General features: G+C 42.1%; 1 protein-coding gene across 1 annotated transcript; it reads left to right on the forward strand.

Moving 5' to 3' along the window:
• Positions 1–1,090: 1,090 nt before the first annotated feature.
• Positions 1,091–16,211, forward strand: tesk1a (testis associated actin remodelling kinase 1a). Its single transcript, XM_031867208.1, has 11 exons — positions 1,091–1,252; positions 1,858–2,689; positions 5,797–5,918; positions 6,797–6,845; positions 7,473–7,619; positions 8,626–8,708; positions 9,338–9,428; positions 10,331–10,414; positions 10,686–10,772; positions 10,989–11,082; positions 12,835–16,211. Exons 2-11 carry the CDS (start codon positions 2,483–2,485, stop codon positions 14,067–14,069), a joined length of 2,199 nt encoding a protein of 732 aa, XP_031723068.1. The 5' UTR covers positions 1,091–1,252; positions 1,858–2,482; the 3' UTR covers positions 14,070–16,211.
• The last annotated feature ends 4,012 nt before the right edge of the window (positions 16,212–20,223 follow it).

The raw sequence follows: 20,223 nt of genomic DNA on the forward strand, positions 1-20,223 counted from the left end.
CCCAACGGATTTTGCGGTGGTGGGCAGAATGCGGGCTGTGGGCTCGTGCACGTGCGCGTTCAGAGTTCCCTCATCACTTCCTCCAGCGTGAACAGAAAATCGTGTCAGGAGCACCGCAGGAGGAGGAAGAGGAAGTTTAATTTGAATGACTGTATTTTGAAATTATTCTCTAAAATTATCTTTTATTCTTATTATTACCAGTGTAGTGCATATACTTTATCATTAATGTATTATTGTTATCATTATGATTTGAAACATATAATTGTTGACAAATTTATTTATTTATTTTAATCAAAATGTAAGTCATCGCCAGTGCGCCACTTCCGGCTCAGTGGCTGGTCTGGGATTGTTTTCTTGTTGTAAATCTCTGGTCTTCCAAGCCTGAAGTTGGACAGAAGAAATCGATTTCAGATCAGCTGTCAGGTTTAGGCTCTGGCTTCACATCTGCTCCAGTCAGCATTAGAGAACAACATGCAAGAAGTTCAACTTTGTCTTCAACACAAGAGTCTTGAAGGGATGAAATGTTAAATGAAAACGATCCTCCGGATAACCCTACGGAAAAACATTATCAAGTTAAAAGACAAACCACTGAATAGTATTTATTTCACAGCATGACATCATTTTCATGAAGTCACTCTTGCCTGACTCGTGCAATTTGCGTTCCTTTATAAATGATGGAAAATATCTGCTTGGTCATAGCATAATGAAAATCCACGTTATACTATATTATATTATTAGCCTATATAATTCTATTTTTTAATTGGATTTCTCAGTCATCTGTTCTAATTTAAAACTTGCATTCACCTTAGACTAAAAAGTGCTCTGATGTTTTGAATAATAGAAAATAAAATAATAAAAGTGTTGATTGAACTTAGTAGTAAACTCCTCATATGCAGCCTATTGCAATTTGTCCATAATTGTATTAGAAATAAAACAAAATCATTGGATTTTTTGTATGTGTTTATAAATTGATGATTCAAATATAGGTTTTAAGTATACGTCTAAACGTGCATACAGTCGCCTGTAAATCGACTGCTCATATTGATAGGCTTTTATTGTGTAATTACAGGAAGTCCTGTGTATCACTCTCGCTAGCTTGACTCAGGGCTGTCTCATGGTAGTCGTCCCAACAAGCGGCTCGTGAAGCAGGAATCCAGACAGGATTATCAGCAGCAGACACCGCGGAGCTGCCGAGCGATATTTCTGTTTTTACATCTTCTCGGACCGCACCGACATTTCCATCCAGACCGACGTGAGTATAGAAGGAAGCCGTCGACTGTGACTCAGCAGCCCGCTTGTCATTGACAGCTCCCGTTATTAACGGTAGCCAGGGGTTTTATTGACCAGGAGAAATATGGGATTTCAAAACGCGAACGTTATATTCTCCTGTTTACTTAGCCGTGGCCAAATTATACACTGATTGACTATACGCAGTATAAAAAAAAAATGAATAAAATGTTTTAAAAAACATGGTTGAAAGAGGCCTGTAATTATGTCTAAGCCTAACAGTCCGGTTGAGCAGTGCCGCTCGATCTTATCCAGGAGGTGATTGATGGCTTATCGCCCTCCTAGCGGTGCTTCTCTCCGGCTATCAGCCTCATTGCTACCGTTTACCCAAATAAACACATCCAGCACATCGGCCCGGGACCCGGGTCAAGAGGAGGCTCTCAGTCATTAAATGCGACAGAAATCAGCGCATACTAATGTGTCCTAATATACCACAGTGGTGTTAACACCGAGCATTCCGTCATTCCGCTAACATGAGTGAAGTAATCACGTTATAGCAGCAGTGAACCTCTGACATATTGTATATTGTGTCCTATAATATCTCTACATTAATTCTTAATACTTCCACAGGGAGCTTTACATAGCAGCTGGCCGCCCTCCTACCCTCTCTCGGTACCGTGCAGCTGCAGCGACCGTCATCTCAGCCTCAAAACTAACTGGATGACGGAGGGAACCAGCCTCCTCACGTACCGGCACGGAGAGGCGACGTTCACGGGCTGCAGGAATTACTAAGACCGCTGTGGCAGCGGCTTTGAGATTTGAAGTGACTTTCATTAGTGAGACTTTTCCATCTTTCCTGGGACGTCAGAGGACAAGGTGACCCACAAAGAAGCCCTGGAGCTGGTGAGAACTTGGAGCTTGCTCAGAGGAACTTTGGGACCATGGATGAACGAACCTGGAGGGAATGGTAGACTATCCTTCACCTCCAATGAGTTGAATGAGACGATGCTGAACCAAGGAGAAATGTGGCCCACTCCATAGAAGTATAGATACTAGTCTCTCTCTATTAGTGTAATAAGGCATCATCAGATGTAAAGCAGCTATATTATCAGGTCATCCATATAAAGGTATTCTGACATCATGATGGTGGGCACCTCCATCACCTCGTGTGTTAGGACTACAGCGGTCTAACACATATTCTGGTTCCCCTGTGGGAAAGAACGGAGCTACTGGAGCGCGGTGGTCCACCAGCACCATGGACTACCACGCCGAGTGCTGCTTCTGCGACCCCGAGGAGGGTCACGGTGGCCCGGACGAGCCGCCCCTCCACAGTATCCACGCGCCCAACCGGATCCGCCCGTCCTCCTACCGAGCCCTGAGGAGTGCTGTGTCCAGTCTGGCCCGCATCGACGACTTCTTCTGTGAGAAGATAGGTTCAGGCTTCTTCTCTGAGGTCTTCAAGGTATGTGACCTGTCGACTGGTTAAACTACAGCGTCTCAGTGGGTGAAATAAAATGATAATGAATCAAATGTCAAACGATCAAGGTTGGGTCAACATAGAAAGATCCACTTTCTATAGTTGACTATGTAGAATATATGTTGTGTTCACTTTAACCGCAACATCCCGGTCACCTCCCGGTTCACCATTTTACCAAATATCAACCAATTGACACTCAGTGTGAACCTCTGACTTGTGGAGCCCCTGGGGGCCCGGTTTGCATGGTTAGAAACTAAGCCTCGTCTGAGGTCGTCTTCAAATTGTTTGTCTGACCAACAAGATGCGACGATAGATCCACATTAGACACAGTTTCTCTGTCAGTGTCATGGTAACATTCAGCCGCAGTGGGCGGCTGCCATTGTTTTTAGTGTCTCAGCACTCCTCGGCCTGATGTTACCCATTATAGCAAAAATCATATCAAATATCACATCAAAATTACGGATGTCAACAGAACATTTTTACGTTCTATATATAACGCGTTTGTATGTTAATAAATGTGTTAATAACCACTGGAGACAGGATGCACATCACACGTACAAAACAGTGAAACCTGGCTCAGCGTTTATCACGATGCAATACAACATCATAGGGCGATGCATACGCCATTAGTCTGTCAAATATGTACAAGTGAACATTCCCGCTAGATTACTTTGTGATGTGAATGAATGATTTCATTTACATGACCCAACCCAAAAATTCCAATATGTTTAACGGGACAATATACTGACCAGCCTTGAAAAGCCGACACGTAATGTCCCTGAAGATATCCAGCAGCAGGAGCTCTGGTCATACTTCATGCTAATGTTTATGTCATTAGATGTGTTACATACTGGACTGATGTTTGTCATACATGTAGATAGATACATGTGTGTGTGAGACTGTGTGTGTGTGTGTGTGTGAGGGGACATGCTCATTGGAGGACAGGTCCTGCTGTCCAGGCTAAGCAGATTACTGTCACACCGTATGTGTGTGTGTGTGTGTGTGTGGACACTAGGTAACCTTTACGGACATGATGTAGATGATCACCTCCTGCCCACCAAATCAAGAGTCCACTCAGCACCCACACATAGCACTCACAACCAGAGTTACCTGAGGTAGTTGTTGGAGTATTTGCTCAGGGTGAGGGTTTATACAAAGTGGATTCCTGTTCACATTCCTCTGCTCTTATCTGAAACAGCCAAAGCTTTACACACACACACTCACACACACCTACCATACCGTACGTAGTTATTCAGTACCTCATATGATTTAAATGGCATGACTTCTTCCAGTAAGATCCAGGGTTTAATGCTGGAGTCAGTAGACGAGTAGATGCTCTGTTTCATGGCTTTTCTTTGTCCACAAACTGTAAACTAAACCAGCTACTCCAAGAACACTAACAATATAATCTTTATTCTGTTTATTCTCTTTTACATTATAGATAAGAGAGCTCCATAGTGACCCAACCCTCATGTTTGATCGTTACCATTCTAGCGGTAGCATTTCACTCAAAGCGATGATATTCTCCAGTTGAGGAGGAGTGAAAACAGAGCTACTGTTCCTTTAATAAAAGCATGTAGTATGTAGAGGGAGCTTTATCAAGTGCACCTCTTACTGTTGGATGGAAGAGGGTTCATTCAGATCATTATTATAAATGTAAAAGAGAAAGGTGGTGATGTGAAAGGCAGGTATCAGGCCACTGGCCAAACGACCCTTCACCTGCAGCACAAGTTTGGTAAAACAATCACTAGCTGTTCCTCCTGCCTTCTCTCATCATCTCTTCATTCTGATGACTAGAAACAGAACAACACTCACCCGGTGGTTGTAATGCTCCTAAGGAGTGGATGATGCAGTATTATTAAACACAATAAGCACACAGATACCAAGACATAGTGTAATACATTCATTCACTAACAGATGACACCTTGAAGTTTATGTTACATCAAAAAATACCAATGCATCTATCTGGTACACAAAATGTACTTCGTCTAGTGCTTTAATAAAGCTAATTATTTGTTATTATACGGTGGTTTTTCAAGGATGGACATTTTTCTGAAGCAACTGCCACACACAGATATCCAAAGGGAGACTTAGACTACTGAAAAAGGTCAAATTGGGTAAATTCCAAATGTATTCAAAGCCCCAGCAGGCCGAGTGTCTGAACGGAAGTTACTAAAGAGAGAGGAAGGTCATTTTGTCTTTCATTTCACATTGCACTTATTGCTGTTGGACCCATCCACAGAACCAGTTCATGAGGTCTGTTATTACTGTTCAACCCAGCCTGCTGTCTGCTGCTGGGACAGGTCTCAGTAATGGACCAGTGGGTTTGTGCAGATCAGGAGGAGTGATGGGAAATCCAGAAAGCCTATTAGTGCTACGCTATTAATACACACACACACACACACACACACACACACACACACACCCCCACACACACACACACACACACACACACTCTCACACACACACAGGTCCAGCCACTGGCTGAACCTTGCAATGACCCGTCCAGTCACACACATGACCACAGGCCCAGTGTACCTGCAGCATCACATGGTCATGTACTGGGACTCTGTGGTTCTCTGCTGTGCAGAATAAAGGTCCAACCTTTGACAAGTGAAAAGGAGCCTGTTGTCTCCAGCAAGCAATCAGAAGAAATCAACAGCTGCCCGAAGATACTCATGTTACTATTAGCCTGCTGCGCTAACATTGCCAACAAGCGATGCAAACACGACATACAGTACTAACCCTATATCAGATGACTTTATTGTACCTGGTAACATATTCAGTATTCTCACTTATTGACCTCCGTGGACTATCGTGAGGACATTTTGTTATCACTTTACAAAGTTCTGTTGTCCAAACTAAAGGTTCTATTTGAATGATACACTGTCAAAAGAAACAATTGGTTTGATTTACATGTGTGGGGAGTTTTGTCTGATACAAATGCATCAATTATGTAATTTCAAATGTAAGCTTCCATACATATTGATATTAAATTTAGACAGATGTTTGAAATGAAAACAAGATGATAGAGGAAGTGCTTTCCAGAAGAAGCACCGCTCCTCGATCAACCTTCTCTGCTTGTTTTCCAGGTGCAGCATCGGATCACAGGGCAGGTGATGGCACTGAAGATGAACACTCTGGCTAGCAACAAAGCTAACATGCTACGAGAAGTGCAGCTCATGAACAGGCTTTGCCACCCAAACATACTCAGGTAATATATATATATATAAGCCTGTTGCTAGGTGAGTTTAGATCAGCAACCTTTTGGATATGAATTGCCATTTTCACATTTTCTTGTTTTTAGTGTGTCACATCAACATTAAGGTTAACATTAAGTTTAATTATGACACCACATCAAATTTTAAATCTCCAAAGGATCTGTCATTTTATTCCATCTATAAAGGCAATGTGCATAGCAACATTTTTAATGCCCCCCCCCCCCCCCATCATCAGCTGCCATAAATACTGTCACAATCATACTTTGGATTTTGTCATAACATCTTTACTAACTCAGATGTGCAATATCTGTGGAAACACTCATCACCTTTAATTTTCTATCTTTTTTGCCTTGAATGAAGTCAAATTGAAGATTCTGAACCTTGGCAGGACAGCTTCAGTCCAAAGGTTATGCTACTTCTCTACAGAGGAATATAGTAAACATCGCCATTGGAAAGTTCAACCAGTGATTTTGGCATATTGTGAAGTATAAATTGAACACAAATTGAGGTAACAATGGAAGAAATCCTGTATGTGACAGTATTGATATCCTCAGCCTGTGTTCAAGTCAACTTCCTCAGCTTCTGTACAGTGTTTGAGCGAGGAACTACTGCGAGAGAGAACAACACAGTGATCAGCAAATCGCTGAATATCTGTCGCTTATGTCGCTAAAAATAGTATCATAGGTGAGTTTTGAGCGTGAAAGCCTCAAACCTGCAGGTATTCCAGTAGGCTAAATCAAGCACTTTCAAGGCCTTCATTAATATTCTTTTTAAATTCTTTTACATAATTATTTTCCAGACACGTGGCAATTCTACAATATGGCCTACATTAATAAAAAATAAAAAATCATATTTCTTTCTGTCTCCTCAGGTTTCTTGGGGTTTGTGTGCATGAGGGTCAACTCCACGCTCTGACTGAGGTAAAACCATCTTCTGTTAATATTGTCAGATTTATGAAGCTTTTTGAAATGTGTTGAAAAGTGGTTCATGTTTTTTTATTTTCACTTTAAGTCTCCCTCTTCCATTTCCTTTTTATTTTTTATTTTTTTTAATCTTATCCGTTATGGATAAAATAAAATAAGTAAAACACCACAAAATAATTGAATGTTGAAAATGACTCAGATGCAGCTCCTACAGAGCCAATTGGCCGTATGTGTCTGCTTTTCATGACGGTGTACCAGGTAGTTTACACCGGGGTTGGTGTGCAGTGGTTACCATGGTTACCACAGAGGTATAGCTAAACGTACTTGCCCCCTCCAGCAGAGGTCTCTGTTTACTGTAAACTGTGCTGGAGTAAACTGGTAAAAACTATAACAGCAATAAGCCTATTTAAACTGGAATAGGAGCATCTCATCATGAACCATGTAGCGCTTCAGGAATCCTGCTCATATTACAGTGACATATACCATATGTTAGTATTCAACATTCAAAACTGTGCTTGTATTTTGCAAATGGTAATGCATGATTCTCGTGCTGGTGTCTTACTTTAACACACATAAATGTGCTGACTGGGCATCTCACTGACATGCTGCTGTTTCTCTCTGTAGTATATAAATAGAGGCAACCTGGAGCAGCTGTTGGACAGTGATCTGTACCTGTCGTGGTGCGTCAGGATTGGTCTGTCTCTGGATATCGCCCGAGGGCTGCAGTACCTGCACAACAAGGGCATATTCCACAGAGACCTCACCTCCAAGGTACAGCAGGCAGGAATAAGATGCTTATGGATCATTGATTATGGGTGGGAATCTATCTATAGAAACTCATTTTACAGAGAGACAATACGCTCCATTGAATTCCACCATGATGCTGAAGTTCTCGAGGGAACAGTGTGGTGACTGGGGCTCAGTGGTAGAGCAGGGTCGTCCTTCAATCAGAGGATCGGTGGTTCCATCGTGAATGACATGTAGTGTGAAAGTGCTTTGAGTGGTCGGACGACTAGAAAAGTGCTATACAAGTACAAGTTCATTTAGCATTTAGCATTTACAGTTTCCTGCATCCTGCTGAGAGAGTGTCTTTCATCCTGTCGCCTGTTGACAGAAATAGGAAAAGAGAGGCTCAAAGCAAATTCATGACAGGAAACAACCTGAGAAGTGTTTCCCATCTCAAAGTGTCTGCAGCCATGGCAGCGAGGAGGAGGAGTCCTGTTCAAAGTGTCTTTTGCCTCAGTTCACACCAGTCAGTACTTTGCGGATGGCAGCACAGAACATCACAATTTGCACCGACTAGAAAGTGCGATTGTTTGGAGGGCGAAGTGACGGTGCTTCCGTGTTGGAGAGCCTCCCCAGCGTAGCTACGGAGCAACCCATGCTGATCACAGATCTGATCTGATCTGATCATTCGGAAATAACAGTGTGGACAGTCTGTCTTAAAGATTTGATTTGAGAAACAAATGGGATCGTCTGATCGAACCCTAAACACCTGCTTTAGCTCCACCTAGACATCTCCTCCACGTCATGTCGGCGGGATGTAGAGAAGTAAAGGAGGAGCATGTGTTAGATGATGCTGCACGTGTGACTGGAAGTTTACAGCTTCCAACTATAGCCTGAACAGTTCAGAACAGAGGGCTCATGTTACACATGAGACATTTCAACACAACCTGGACAAATAAAACGAAAACTGTCCACATGGCTAGACTAGACGTCAGTGAGAAAATGTGTATTTTTTATTGATTAATAAGCTAATTTCACTTCCCCTGTGCAGAACTGTCTGGTTCAATGTGATAACAGCATGTTCACTGCTGTGGTGGGAGACTTCGGCCTGGCAGAGAAGATCCCTGATTACAGGTCAGTGAAGGGAAATCCAGAATCTTGGTGTCTTTTCTTCTGCTGCAGTCTAACAACAAACGCTCCATGAAAGAATTGTAGTCAGAAATACAGTCTGATGTCATTCTGATATCAGTCTGATGTCATTCCGATGTAATTCTTAGCTTTTAGGGTCCAGTGACAGCTGCTTTATTTTAACAAACACATCTGTATCCATTGAGGAGCCAGTATAAACCATTATAAACCAGTATAAACCAATCATTATCAGAGGTTATTTATGCTGAACCCATCTCAGTCGGTCTGTTGTGCATTATATGCCGATGAATGACTCCTTGTGCAGAACCAGGTCTTCATCCGTCTCCGGAGATGACTACATTCTTTAATTGGTTGGTGATTCTTGGTACAGAAGTGTCGCTAATATTTAGTTCCCCGTGGGAACATGGATGGAAAAGAATCAATGTAATATGAACCAAGAACACATCGTTGAAAAGAACCACAGTGTTAACTAAACTGAGCAGTACAAGCTCAACAAAGACATGTTGCAGGGCTGTTGCTAGAATATACAAAATATTAAAGAGAAAATTATAGCACAAGCTCACAGCTAATCCCAACTAGTGTGACTTCGAATGAGCACCTTGCTTTCTCTGCAGTGATAGTGTGGGGAAGCAGCCTCTGGCCATCGTGGGCTCCCCCTACTGGATGGCCCCTGAAGTCCTGAGAGGGGAGCTGTACGATGAGAAGGTAAAGCTGCACAGCTCACACAAACACCCACTGGACTACAGAACACTGTGAAAGCACAACACATTCATCCTCATACAAATGAAAAGCTTAATTTTTAACAATACAACCACCCTTGGTCATTTCAGTACACTCAGGGTTTTACTTTGTCTGGTAGGATCAGTAGCTTGTGGTGGCTGAAGTCAGATAATGTTAGCAAACTACAGATAGATGTTACTGACTACCACACTCTCTGGTGCTACTTTTATACTGTGTTATAGGAAAAACATTCCGATAGTTCTATTAGGAAATTAAAGAAGAATTAAACACACAGTACCTCACCCGGAGAAACATTTCACTCTCAGTCAGGTTGCCTAGTGGTCAAGTCAAAAAGACTTGTTCAGCAAAACTTACAAAGTCTCACTTAAATGTCAATACATTCCTGAAGTTATACGTTGGTGATGGTGACCAAAAAACTAAAATACTTCCTCCTATAAAGTCAGTCACTGTCACAGTCACAGAGCAGTTGAACTGGATGAAGACACTACCCTTTTATTTCTGATGTACAGGAAGAAGAAATAAAGACATTAGGCACCCAGATGTTTCTCCATTCATTACTAATGAAATTGTTCAAAGTACAATTAACATGCAAGTCGGGAAAACACTTTTAAAATCCCTTAACCTTTGTCTCAACCAAGTGTATTGTCTGGTTTAACACATCGACAGTGAGCTTGACTGAGATTTGGAGGCAACATTGGGCACTAAAAGTCAACCAACAAAGTCTTGAACCTGATATGAATTCAACTTTTCTCGTGATTTAAACATCAGAAACTATCAATTCTCCACAACCCATGAGGTTTCAGTTTACCACGGCGCGTCTATGTGTCCATGATCAGAACTAACATGCACTCCACTCCTCTGCTCAGGTGGATGTGTTTGCGTACGGCATCATCCTGTGTGAGATCATCGCCCGCATTGAAGCCGACCCTGACTTCTTACCCAGGACAGAGGTAGGCTCCATGGCTGTGATTTAGTCAGGTGGTGTAGTGATGTGTCGCTCCCTCACAGACAGAAACATGTTGATACATTTATATTTTATGGTGGGAGGAACGATATTGTCTCTGTCAATGTTCCAAACTGCTTTTGAGAGCCATGGAAACTATTTGCAGTTTAACATTTGCAACACAGCAACAAGATGTGGAGGAATCAATGTATTACACTCAAACACTGTGTGTGTGTGTGTGTGTGTGTGTGTGTGTGTGTGTGTGTGTGTGTGTGTAGGACTTTGGTCTGGACGTGGATGCATTTGAGAACATGGTTGGGGATTGTCCAGCTGCATTCTTAAGCCTCGCTGTCACCTGCTGTAATGTAAGTGCTCACACACACACTGTCTCATTGGTCATAACCTATAAGGTTGCAAAGTGTGTCAGTTTTCCTCGTCTGACACCACCTTGGACAGTTGGACCTCTCTGAGCCACTGTGTCTTTGCTGACAGCATGTTACTACGTTCTCTAAATGAATGTGTTACTGATGTTAACGTTCTCATTCTTTGTATGTGGATCTTTGTCCTCGTGTTGTTTTCAGATGAGTGCAGAAAGGCGTCCCTCGTTCTCTGACATTGTCCTCACATTGGAGGGCATGGAGACAGAAGAAGAGAGAGAGACGTCCATTGCACTCGGTAAAAAGCATCAAAAAGATATTTTTTATGTCTTCATTAAATGTAAAAGATGTTTTTTACAGCACTGTCTGTGTGAGTGCTCCCACAAGTCTTTGTGGCTTTTCCCCTGGATACTCTGATCTGTCCCCTTGTCTTTGAGTGCAGTTAGTCTAGTGCTAATGGAAATGGATCATAGATATAAAATAGCATAGAAGGCCAACATTTTGATGATGTCCAGCTTTTCTGTTAAACTGATGCCTCTTCCTAATGTGAGTAAGGCACTGGAAGATGTCTGTTTTGTGATCTCTGACCTGGTATCGAACGTCCTCATGCAGACCGCGTCAGCCTGTTTAGGGAAGCGGAAGTTCATCTTAGCTTAAAACACTAGCTGCCGTTCTATCACTTATTTCAGACCTTTCACGTCGGCCTCCCCGACAGCCGGATATCAAAAGAATGTGGATGCAATAGATGGAGTATGGTTCTGTTTAAAGGGACATCACTGGAGGAGGAACCCTGGGTCGGTTGGGAACCTTGCTGGGTTCAGTAGGGCAGCTTCTGACCCTGACCCTATCGACCCCAAACTAGATCCCAATCTGACCCTAATGTACACTAAAATCACACAACTATGTTTGAGCCCTGTGATCACATGCAACACCAGGCATAATAAACCAGCAGAGCAAATCACATTAGTAAATCACATCAGAATGAACACCATTTTTACCTCAGCAGGTAGCAGGTTTGTTATTCAAATGCATGTTGAATTCGATACTACTGTCAGCCTATCCCAGGGGAAGAGCTGTCTTATCTTAAGGAGGCTATGCAGACACTCAGAGATGAGCAAGCCTGGACTTTGTTTATCGTTTGTTTTTACGATGAAAATAATACTACCAGTTACAAAAATATATATGATAGAATAAGGAGTAAATACGCCCTCTTCACGACTTCAAAAGTCCCCCCCCCCAAGACCCAAATACTTAGTTGTCTCTCCCTATTTATACATCTTTACTTGGAGCATCTTAACCTTCAGATCCATTTATGGTTAACAACTAATCATCACCAAACCATTGGATTATACTGTTTATGTTACATTTAGTTGGTAGCCCTCCTTCGAAGCTTCCTGTGTGGCCTTTACTGGTGGAACATCAGTCAGGATGTCTCTCACCGTTACAACCTGTTTCCTATGCTGAATCAGACCAGAGCAGGTTAAACAAAGACGACCTTTTTCCCTTATCTCACCATTCAGTGGATATAGAAGCACATGGGATTACATAATAATAAATGAAAGATAATCACATAAAGGTTTTCATCATTAAATGAACACTAAGTAATATGAGATCAGACATAAGGTATAAAATCATATCTGAGACCAAAACCCTCTTCGCTCAATAAAAGGAGAGAAATCAAAGTAACTTATCAAAGAGAATGAAACTTAAATGGAAGTAGTTGCCCAGCTTGTGCCAGAGATGGGTTTCCCCTCCGGTTCTCCCTTGGAGAGTTAGCTTACTTGAAGGCCGACTCACATACAGACTAGTGTTGAATCCTGGGAAATGAGATCCTGATATTTCCATGATGTCCATGATTAAAACTGCTAAGAGCATATGATGAACAAGAGGATAGTTTGGTTAGTAGTTTACATTCAAAGGGAATTGTTCTAGAAAATAGTACCATATCATACATCACACAATTCTTCCCCGTGTCATCTGTATTTTCTACATTTCTCTGTGACATTCTGTGACTTGTTCACTGACATGTCTCCCTCCCTCCCTTGCTCAGAGCCAGTATCGGTAGAAGTCAGCAAGGATCGGCGCCGCAGCTCTCCCTGTCACCCCGGTGACCGAAGCCAGAAAAGACAAGGCTTGGAGAGGAGCCAGTCGGACATGTTACCCCCGGCAACCCTGACCCCTCCTCTCCTCGGGACTCCCCCGCGGGTCAACCCCTTCTCTCTCAGGCAGGACCTGAATGGGGGGCGTTGTAAACTTTTAGACACACCTAGCAAGTCCGTCATCTCCCTGACCTTTACCCTCCCGGCACTTCGCGACCCGTGTTCCTCCCCCCAGCTTCTCAGAGGGATTCCGGGGAAGCGAGCTCTGCCGAGGAGATGTCAGTCGCTCCCCTGTACTCCAGAGCTCAGCCGGACTGTAGCCTTGCCACGAGACACTGAGGGGAAGGAGGAGGAAAAAGAGGAGGACGTCAGAGCGGCGCTTAGAAGAGGAACAGTGGAGGATGTGGAGGTCGATATGAGGAAGGAGACAGGGGTGTCAGAGAAGACAGGTGAAAGGTTGCAGGTCGAGCAAATGGAGATAACTGAGAAGAGAGAGTTGTTAACGGAGGAGGATGAGATGGGAGAGGCTTCAGGGCTTCCTGTGGAGCTGGAGATGGTGTCTCTGGAGCGACTAGAGGAGGTGGAGGAAGAGGAGGGTGTATGTCTAACAGAACCCATGGACTGTACCAAGTCTCCAGAGCCAGCAGATGGAGTCATGGACTCCACACCTAGAAGACCCCTGCTCACCTCCACTTGTTCCTCCTCTTTACAGACAAATGGCTGGCGACTCCCCATCTCCAACGGACCGCCCTCCTTGCCTGCTCTGCCACAACTGGACAACAACAACGGCTCGGCCCTTGTAATTGGCCAGCAGGTGCAGTGGGGTGGAGGAAGTCGTGCTAATGGTTACAGCGAAGCCCAGGTCCAGTCCTCTGACCCTCGTGGCCATGCTGAGCAGGATGAGGTCATTTCCTGTCCAGGCTGCTGTCTGGTAGGTCTGAGTTTCCCCTCTGTGTGCCTCCGTGGTTCAGCTGCTGTGCCTGCCCCCCGCCGAAGGGCTTCGTTACCACGGCAGCGGCCCTACCGTAACCTCAATGGTACCATAACTGGTGGCAGCGTTTCCTCGTCAACAACGGCCTCCACAGCAACCAAAGCTCTACTGTGTCGCAGCACAAATGGACTAGCAGTAAGTGGGCCCTCGGTGCCACGTGAACCCGGCCGGTCCCTGCCGGAGGCCCAGACATAGAGCCAGAATGCAACGCGTCATATAGTGAAAACCACGCCCACCGGAGGGGAAAACAATCTCCGACACATTATGCAACCAAGGGCTGAAAGGCTAACGAAATGCCAGTAGCTAGCTAAAACGATAGATGTCAGCATATCAGAGGATTATTTTATTACCTTATGTTTACCAGGGGTGTAGCTGATAACTAAAATGGACAAGTTAGCTATCAGCGAGCTAATGTTAACTTTGTGTTAGCAAGTTGCTGTAGCTAGCTAAGGCAAACATAAAACGGCCGAGCTTTCTGATGTATTCACATTCCACAATAACATAAGTCCCAAACTGTCAAAATACACAATACAAAGTCGATTGGAGAGCCATCAATTGTTTTCTCCTCCGGTGGGGGCGGGACTTAATTGTGCTATGTCTCTTTAAGCCTGCTGAAGGGGGATTTGGTTTTGAACTTGTGACACGCACCAGCACTAAATGCTAGCGTTCAAGGTTAGCAACGCTAACTGTTCCTGTGCTAACACTGAGAACCCAATACTGACCCCAGCATCTGAGATGTGTTGTTAACTCTGTGCAGTCACAGCAAACAGTACCATTGGTGATTAGAGGGCCACCTGGTAGGCACAACGAGTCACCATGACAGTGAAGAACGTGGTGGTGTGACGTAAGACGTGGCTAAAGCAGGCACAATACCGCTGAACCTGACAGGGTTCTAACAAAACGGGCTGAGCAGAGCTGTAAACTGAACACTGAACAGTCAAGGTCTACTACACTCATCACTGCTGGTCCAAACAGTGATGCTCGCCCCATTCTCTACTGAACCAAATATAACCGAACACAGTCTGCATTCTACTGTGCTGGCTTCACTTCTGGAGGCTCTCATGGGGAAAGAAAGTGTGCGACTCATTTAACAAGTAAACTTGCAGTTTATTACAACTTGGATCTTATTTATGTAGTTATGGCCGTCATTTCTATCAGTAATAATAACAATGTACTGTCCAAGCTAATCGCTGAGATCTGTGAACACATGACATGATTAAAAAGAAGCAACCCTGAGGTTAGTCAAACTGGTTTAGAAGACAGTAAAATAATGACCCCCCCGCTGTCTGTGGACTGTGGTGGATGTTTGCAATGGACACACGTCACTTTTGGTTTTTCTGTAAAGTGGTGGTCTGACTGCTCATGCTTGTTCCCTGTCAGATTATATTGAGACTGTGTTCCCAGTTCTCAGCATTTATTTTAGTAAGTATAGATATGAATGATGGCCCAAACTACGAAATATGAAATATCCTTTAATATGTAGAGTACTTTTTGTAAACGGCAGTGGGGGAAGAACATTTTGGAATTCATTGTTCCTCCCTTTATGGAGGAAGTTTAGGAGAAATGAAAAGGCCCACTACTGACGGACACACTGCACTGGTTCTATGTGGAGAGAACAGTTAAGTACCGTGTGGCTGCAGGGCCATTAACACATGTAACAACACTGTTTTTGAATATATTTAATTGACTAACAATACCTACAGGGACAATATTTATTATACAATTAATAAAGATGATTTACTTCCTACATTTTTATAGCAGTTGACCTGCATGTGTGTGTGTGTGTGTGTGTGTGTGTGAGAGAGAGAGAGAGAGAGAGAGAGAGAGAGAGAGAAGCCGATATCTGTTGCTTTGGGGGATTTAAAGGAAGAAACTGTTGTCATGTAAATTCTTTATTTTTTCACTTCAGTTTGCAGCACTTTGCTTTTACTTAACATTGCTTTATTTAAATATGTGCTACTGGTGTTTGTAATGTGTGTGTGTGTGTGTGTGTGTGTGTGCTTCTGGCCCAACAAACTACACACCTTTCATCCTTTGACATCCACTCCCCTTCACATGTATCTTGTGTGTTTACATGTGCATTTTGATGACACAGATGTAACTTAAAGGTGGTATGTGAAGCAGGTATGCATATTTATTGTACAGATCATTCCACACACTGTGTGTGTATGTGCTTTTGAACGAAGGGTAGAGTGACAGATACTTGCAGGATAACTTTTTCATCCCATCATTTCTGATGTTAAACCAATTCTTGCTTCATTTCTATGTTAAGTTCTTCAATACAGCGAGGAACCTGCGAGCAATAATCTGGTAATAAACAAATATGGTTGTGCACAATCTTCTGTGCTGTTTGTATTTTATTCATCCATGCCACATATCTACCAATAACCACAACATACACCTGAACTGTAACTCACAAGCTGGATACATGTGTGAATAAAAGATGTTCTTGATCAGTTTCAGGTATTAGCATGAAAAAATACTCATTGAAGTTATATATATAATTTTTTTTTCTTTTTTTTCTTTTCATCAAACAACACACTGTGGTGGAAAAAAATCTTTTTCACCTCTCTGTGAGAAATAATCACGATGGAACTTCTTAAAGTATTAAAAACATATTTAATGAACAGACACTTCAATCAAAATTCAGCTGAATGGATAGAGCTCTTTCCCCACGGATGGTTCGGAGGTCTAACAACAATGAATAGACAAAACAGAGTATATATGCGCGTTATCTCGTCTCCTCTCCCTTCACCCTCCCCCTCGCAGATGTTGTCGGCCGCTGCACCCACCAAGGCCAGGTTCCCAGCCTTTTCGTGGGAAGAGGGTTAGGGTGGTATATGCAGGTTTAAGCGATACAAGTTATAACTAAAAGAACCATATGATAAATTTCCACAACAATTCCCCCTTTGGCCATTCCTATGGCCATTAAAGTATTTACAATTTATCGAAAAAACATCAACACATGTTACCCGAAACGGTTTATCATTAATCAGTAAGTTTAAAAGATTAGCTGTTTTGTGAGTTCCAAGCAACTCTATGTTGTAGCAAGCTAGGGAATGTTAACATCAACATGGCAAAATAAATCTGTGATAAAAAATGACTGAATCACTGCAGCGTTTTCCAAATGATAAAGTACAGGAATAGTTGAGTTTCTTTTGGAAACATAGAGTAGGCCCTACATGCCATGCTTTAGACAATCAAAGCTTAACAGAAGCGGTGACAAAATGTGTGCTCCAACCAGCCACTTTACTCTACACATAGTCTACCGTCATTCCTAGCGATCATTAGCTCTGTAGCAACTGTCATTTCTACCGTCACAGGAGCTGATACCACTAAGACCTCTTTCTAAGATGTGACTTGTGAACTTTTCTACCCTCATTCAAAGCCGCCAGCAGCTCTGCAGCCACGTTTACTGTCACAGAAGCAGATACCACAAAGACCTATTTCTTCCTGTGCTGCAACTCACACATGTATGAGCCAACACAATGCCTCCAATGTAGAAGTCCTGCCCTCATAAACCTCGAGACTTCAGGAGTTAAGGTGAGCCCCACTCGGGTTCAGAGTACATTCCTGACACGTCATCCTCACAGACAACAATAAAAGTTGGTCACACTCAGCAGCTCTGAGTCGGATACAACACTGTTAACAGTATGTTCTGTTTGTTTCCATGTTCAATCCATAGAGGGAACTGCTGTGCACTATTTCCTGCAGTTTGCTGCCATTTCTTGTAAATGGTGGAGGGAGGTGAAGTGTGGAGTTATGCAGGGGGAGGGAATATAGCAGCTCAAGTCTGATAAACAGCAGACTCTTGAGCTGGCATATGGAGGATTATGCCTGGCTTATTTTCATACAAGTAACTGAATTATTTAATGAATTCAATCTTTCAGAAATGTATCACTTATGCTTTGTTTTACAGGTGTTTCATTTTTATAATTTCCTTGTAAATTCCAAGACACTTGGACTATGTATTTTGATATTATGTATAGGAAAATCAAGACGTATTAAAATGGTAGACTTCCAAATAACTTATTCTAATTTGCTAGTGTGACCTTGGGAGTTTTTAAGTCAGTACACAACATGACAGCTGTACACATAACAATTTGAAATTTGTCTCAAGGTTTACAAATCCAACATAGAAAACAAGATATTTAGCAACAAACAAAAAATGAATTGCTGTTTTGATAGCGGATTCCTTAAACATCTCAGTACAGTGGTGTTGCAATATTTCTATTTTTAGTTGCAAGATTATATGACATGTTAAAGAAGTCGTTCTGGTTATTAAAATGTAATTCTGCTCATGGAAAAATATATTCATCATTTATATCGTTTTTACTGTGTCTCTAATATTGTCCAAAGACCCTGTTCCAAAGTCTGTCCCACCAATCTCAACATCCGTACATTCCCATTTAGCCCCCCCCCCCCGCTTTAACTAAAGTTTCAGTCTCACTGTGATGTCCACTGTATAAATATTTAGTAGGTGTGGTTTGCTGAATGGAGCCATGCCAAAGATAAGCAGCAGACAGACTCTGAACTGAACCGCCTGCACTCTGTAACCGAAACATGGCCTACAATTACTACCATGATACTACTACTGTCATTTTCAGGTACTTACACTTATGTTTGGGTCAACTACAACATGCTTGAATGTTCCAAGGACAGATTTGTGAGAAAGGGCCTACAGAGCCCATGAAGAAGAAAACATTGTTGTTTAGGGACACAGAGGTAACGTGTTAGCATGTAGCAGAGTAGATGACATGTTAACACTTACAGTAACTATCAGGTTTTTGGGGGTGGAAGGTACAATATGGAACAATAGGAGATGTGAAATATTAGTCAAGTAATTCTTTGTGGAAAAGAAACAAACATACAAATGTAATCAAAGTATAGTAAAGTGACTACTGTCCCCATGTGTTATCCTGCTTCTCATCTCATCATTCATGTATGTCAACATAACTGAAAGTGGAATTACTGATCTTACAAAGTAACTTACTGACAAAGTTGAAAATACTGCTCAGTAACTTGCGTGTCAGCAGCGACTGTACTTAGTCCATGTTTCACAGAGTAATTTAGATCTTTTCACTTAAAGTTTGGACTTGTCAGTTGTTGCTGGGCTTGGGGAGTACCGAATAATATGGAACGGCATTACATGATAGGATACAAAAAAGCTAGCTGTATTCTGTTACAGTAACAGGAAAAAAACGTAATCAGATTACCAATACATTTGGTAAAAATGGGGATAACAATTTCAAAAATGTTTAAAGTAAAGAACGACATACTATGCAGATGTGCACATGTTACAAGACTTCAAGACATGAGTCTCACACGGCAATGCGAGCAGATGAGGGGGCGAGCCGTTGGGTAGAGGTGGGCGGTGTGGCCCATGTTATCACAAAGCAGGATGCTTTGCACACTTTTAATTAATACATTTATTTTTGCTGAGATGTATCCCAGCTCATTTCTATGGAAGGATCAGTTTTTTTTTACCCTCCTACACACAATCAATTATGTTTTTCATATCACCTGTTTTAACTGTGTAATTACATAAAGCCTTTTTGAAGGAACATGTTATATTTCTCTAACACCACAGGAGCCTTTATACATTTAAAAATGACCAAAACATATAAGAAAGCTCTTTATTCATAGTCAATGAAAAGGAAATATAAATTGGGTATACATCAACAAAGCAGCAAAGTCATAACTTTTAGATAAACTCTAATGGGACTCTCAGGTCACAGTGGTCCAGGAACACCTCAAACAGGAGCTTCAGGACTGAGCATCAGGTTACATAATCACGCAGATTCCATATGATGTGTACATACTGTAGATACTGTACATACAGTATATATAAATACACACATATATGTATATATATATATATATATATATATATATATATATATACAGTATATATATATATATATACAGTATATATATATATTGATATTGATATATTTATATATATTTAAGAGGCTGGGATTCAAAGGAAGTTGTTTTATATATGCTTGTCTTTTGGTTTTGCACCTTCAACACCTCCAGAGCACTTATACCACACATCCAGCTTGCGTTGTCGATATCGCTAATTTAAACACTCCTGAGCCAGTTTGGGACAAATATTATTTCTATGAGAGGAGCCAGTCTTTGAGGGTATGACCTTCTGTGCATATCTATATGCAGTCACTTACTGCTGGGAAAACGGAATCCCTTTTGAAATGACAAATAGGTACATGTGTCTACAGGATATATTTGAGGCTGAAGTGCAATGTGCTTTTTCAAGGTCTGTTTATCTAAATGAGGCTCTAAGTAAAAGTACCAGCCCTAAAAAGCTGATGAGAGCATCTTTAATATC

This window comes from Anarrhichthys ocellatus, unplaced genomic scaffold (assembly GCF_004355925.1).
Source record: "Anarrhichthys ocellatus isolate YVR2014 unplaced genomic scaffold, GSC_Weel_1.0 scaffold38, whole genome shotgun sequence".
NCBI classification, from domain to species: domain Eukaryota; kingdom Metazoa; phylum Chordata; class Actinopteri; order Perciformes; family Anarhichadidae; genus Anarrhichthys; species Anarrhichthys ocellatus.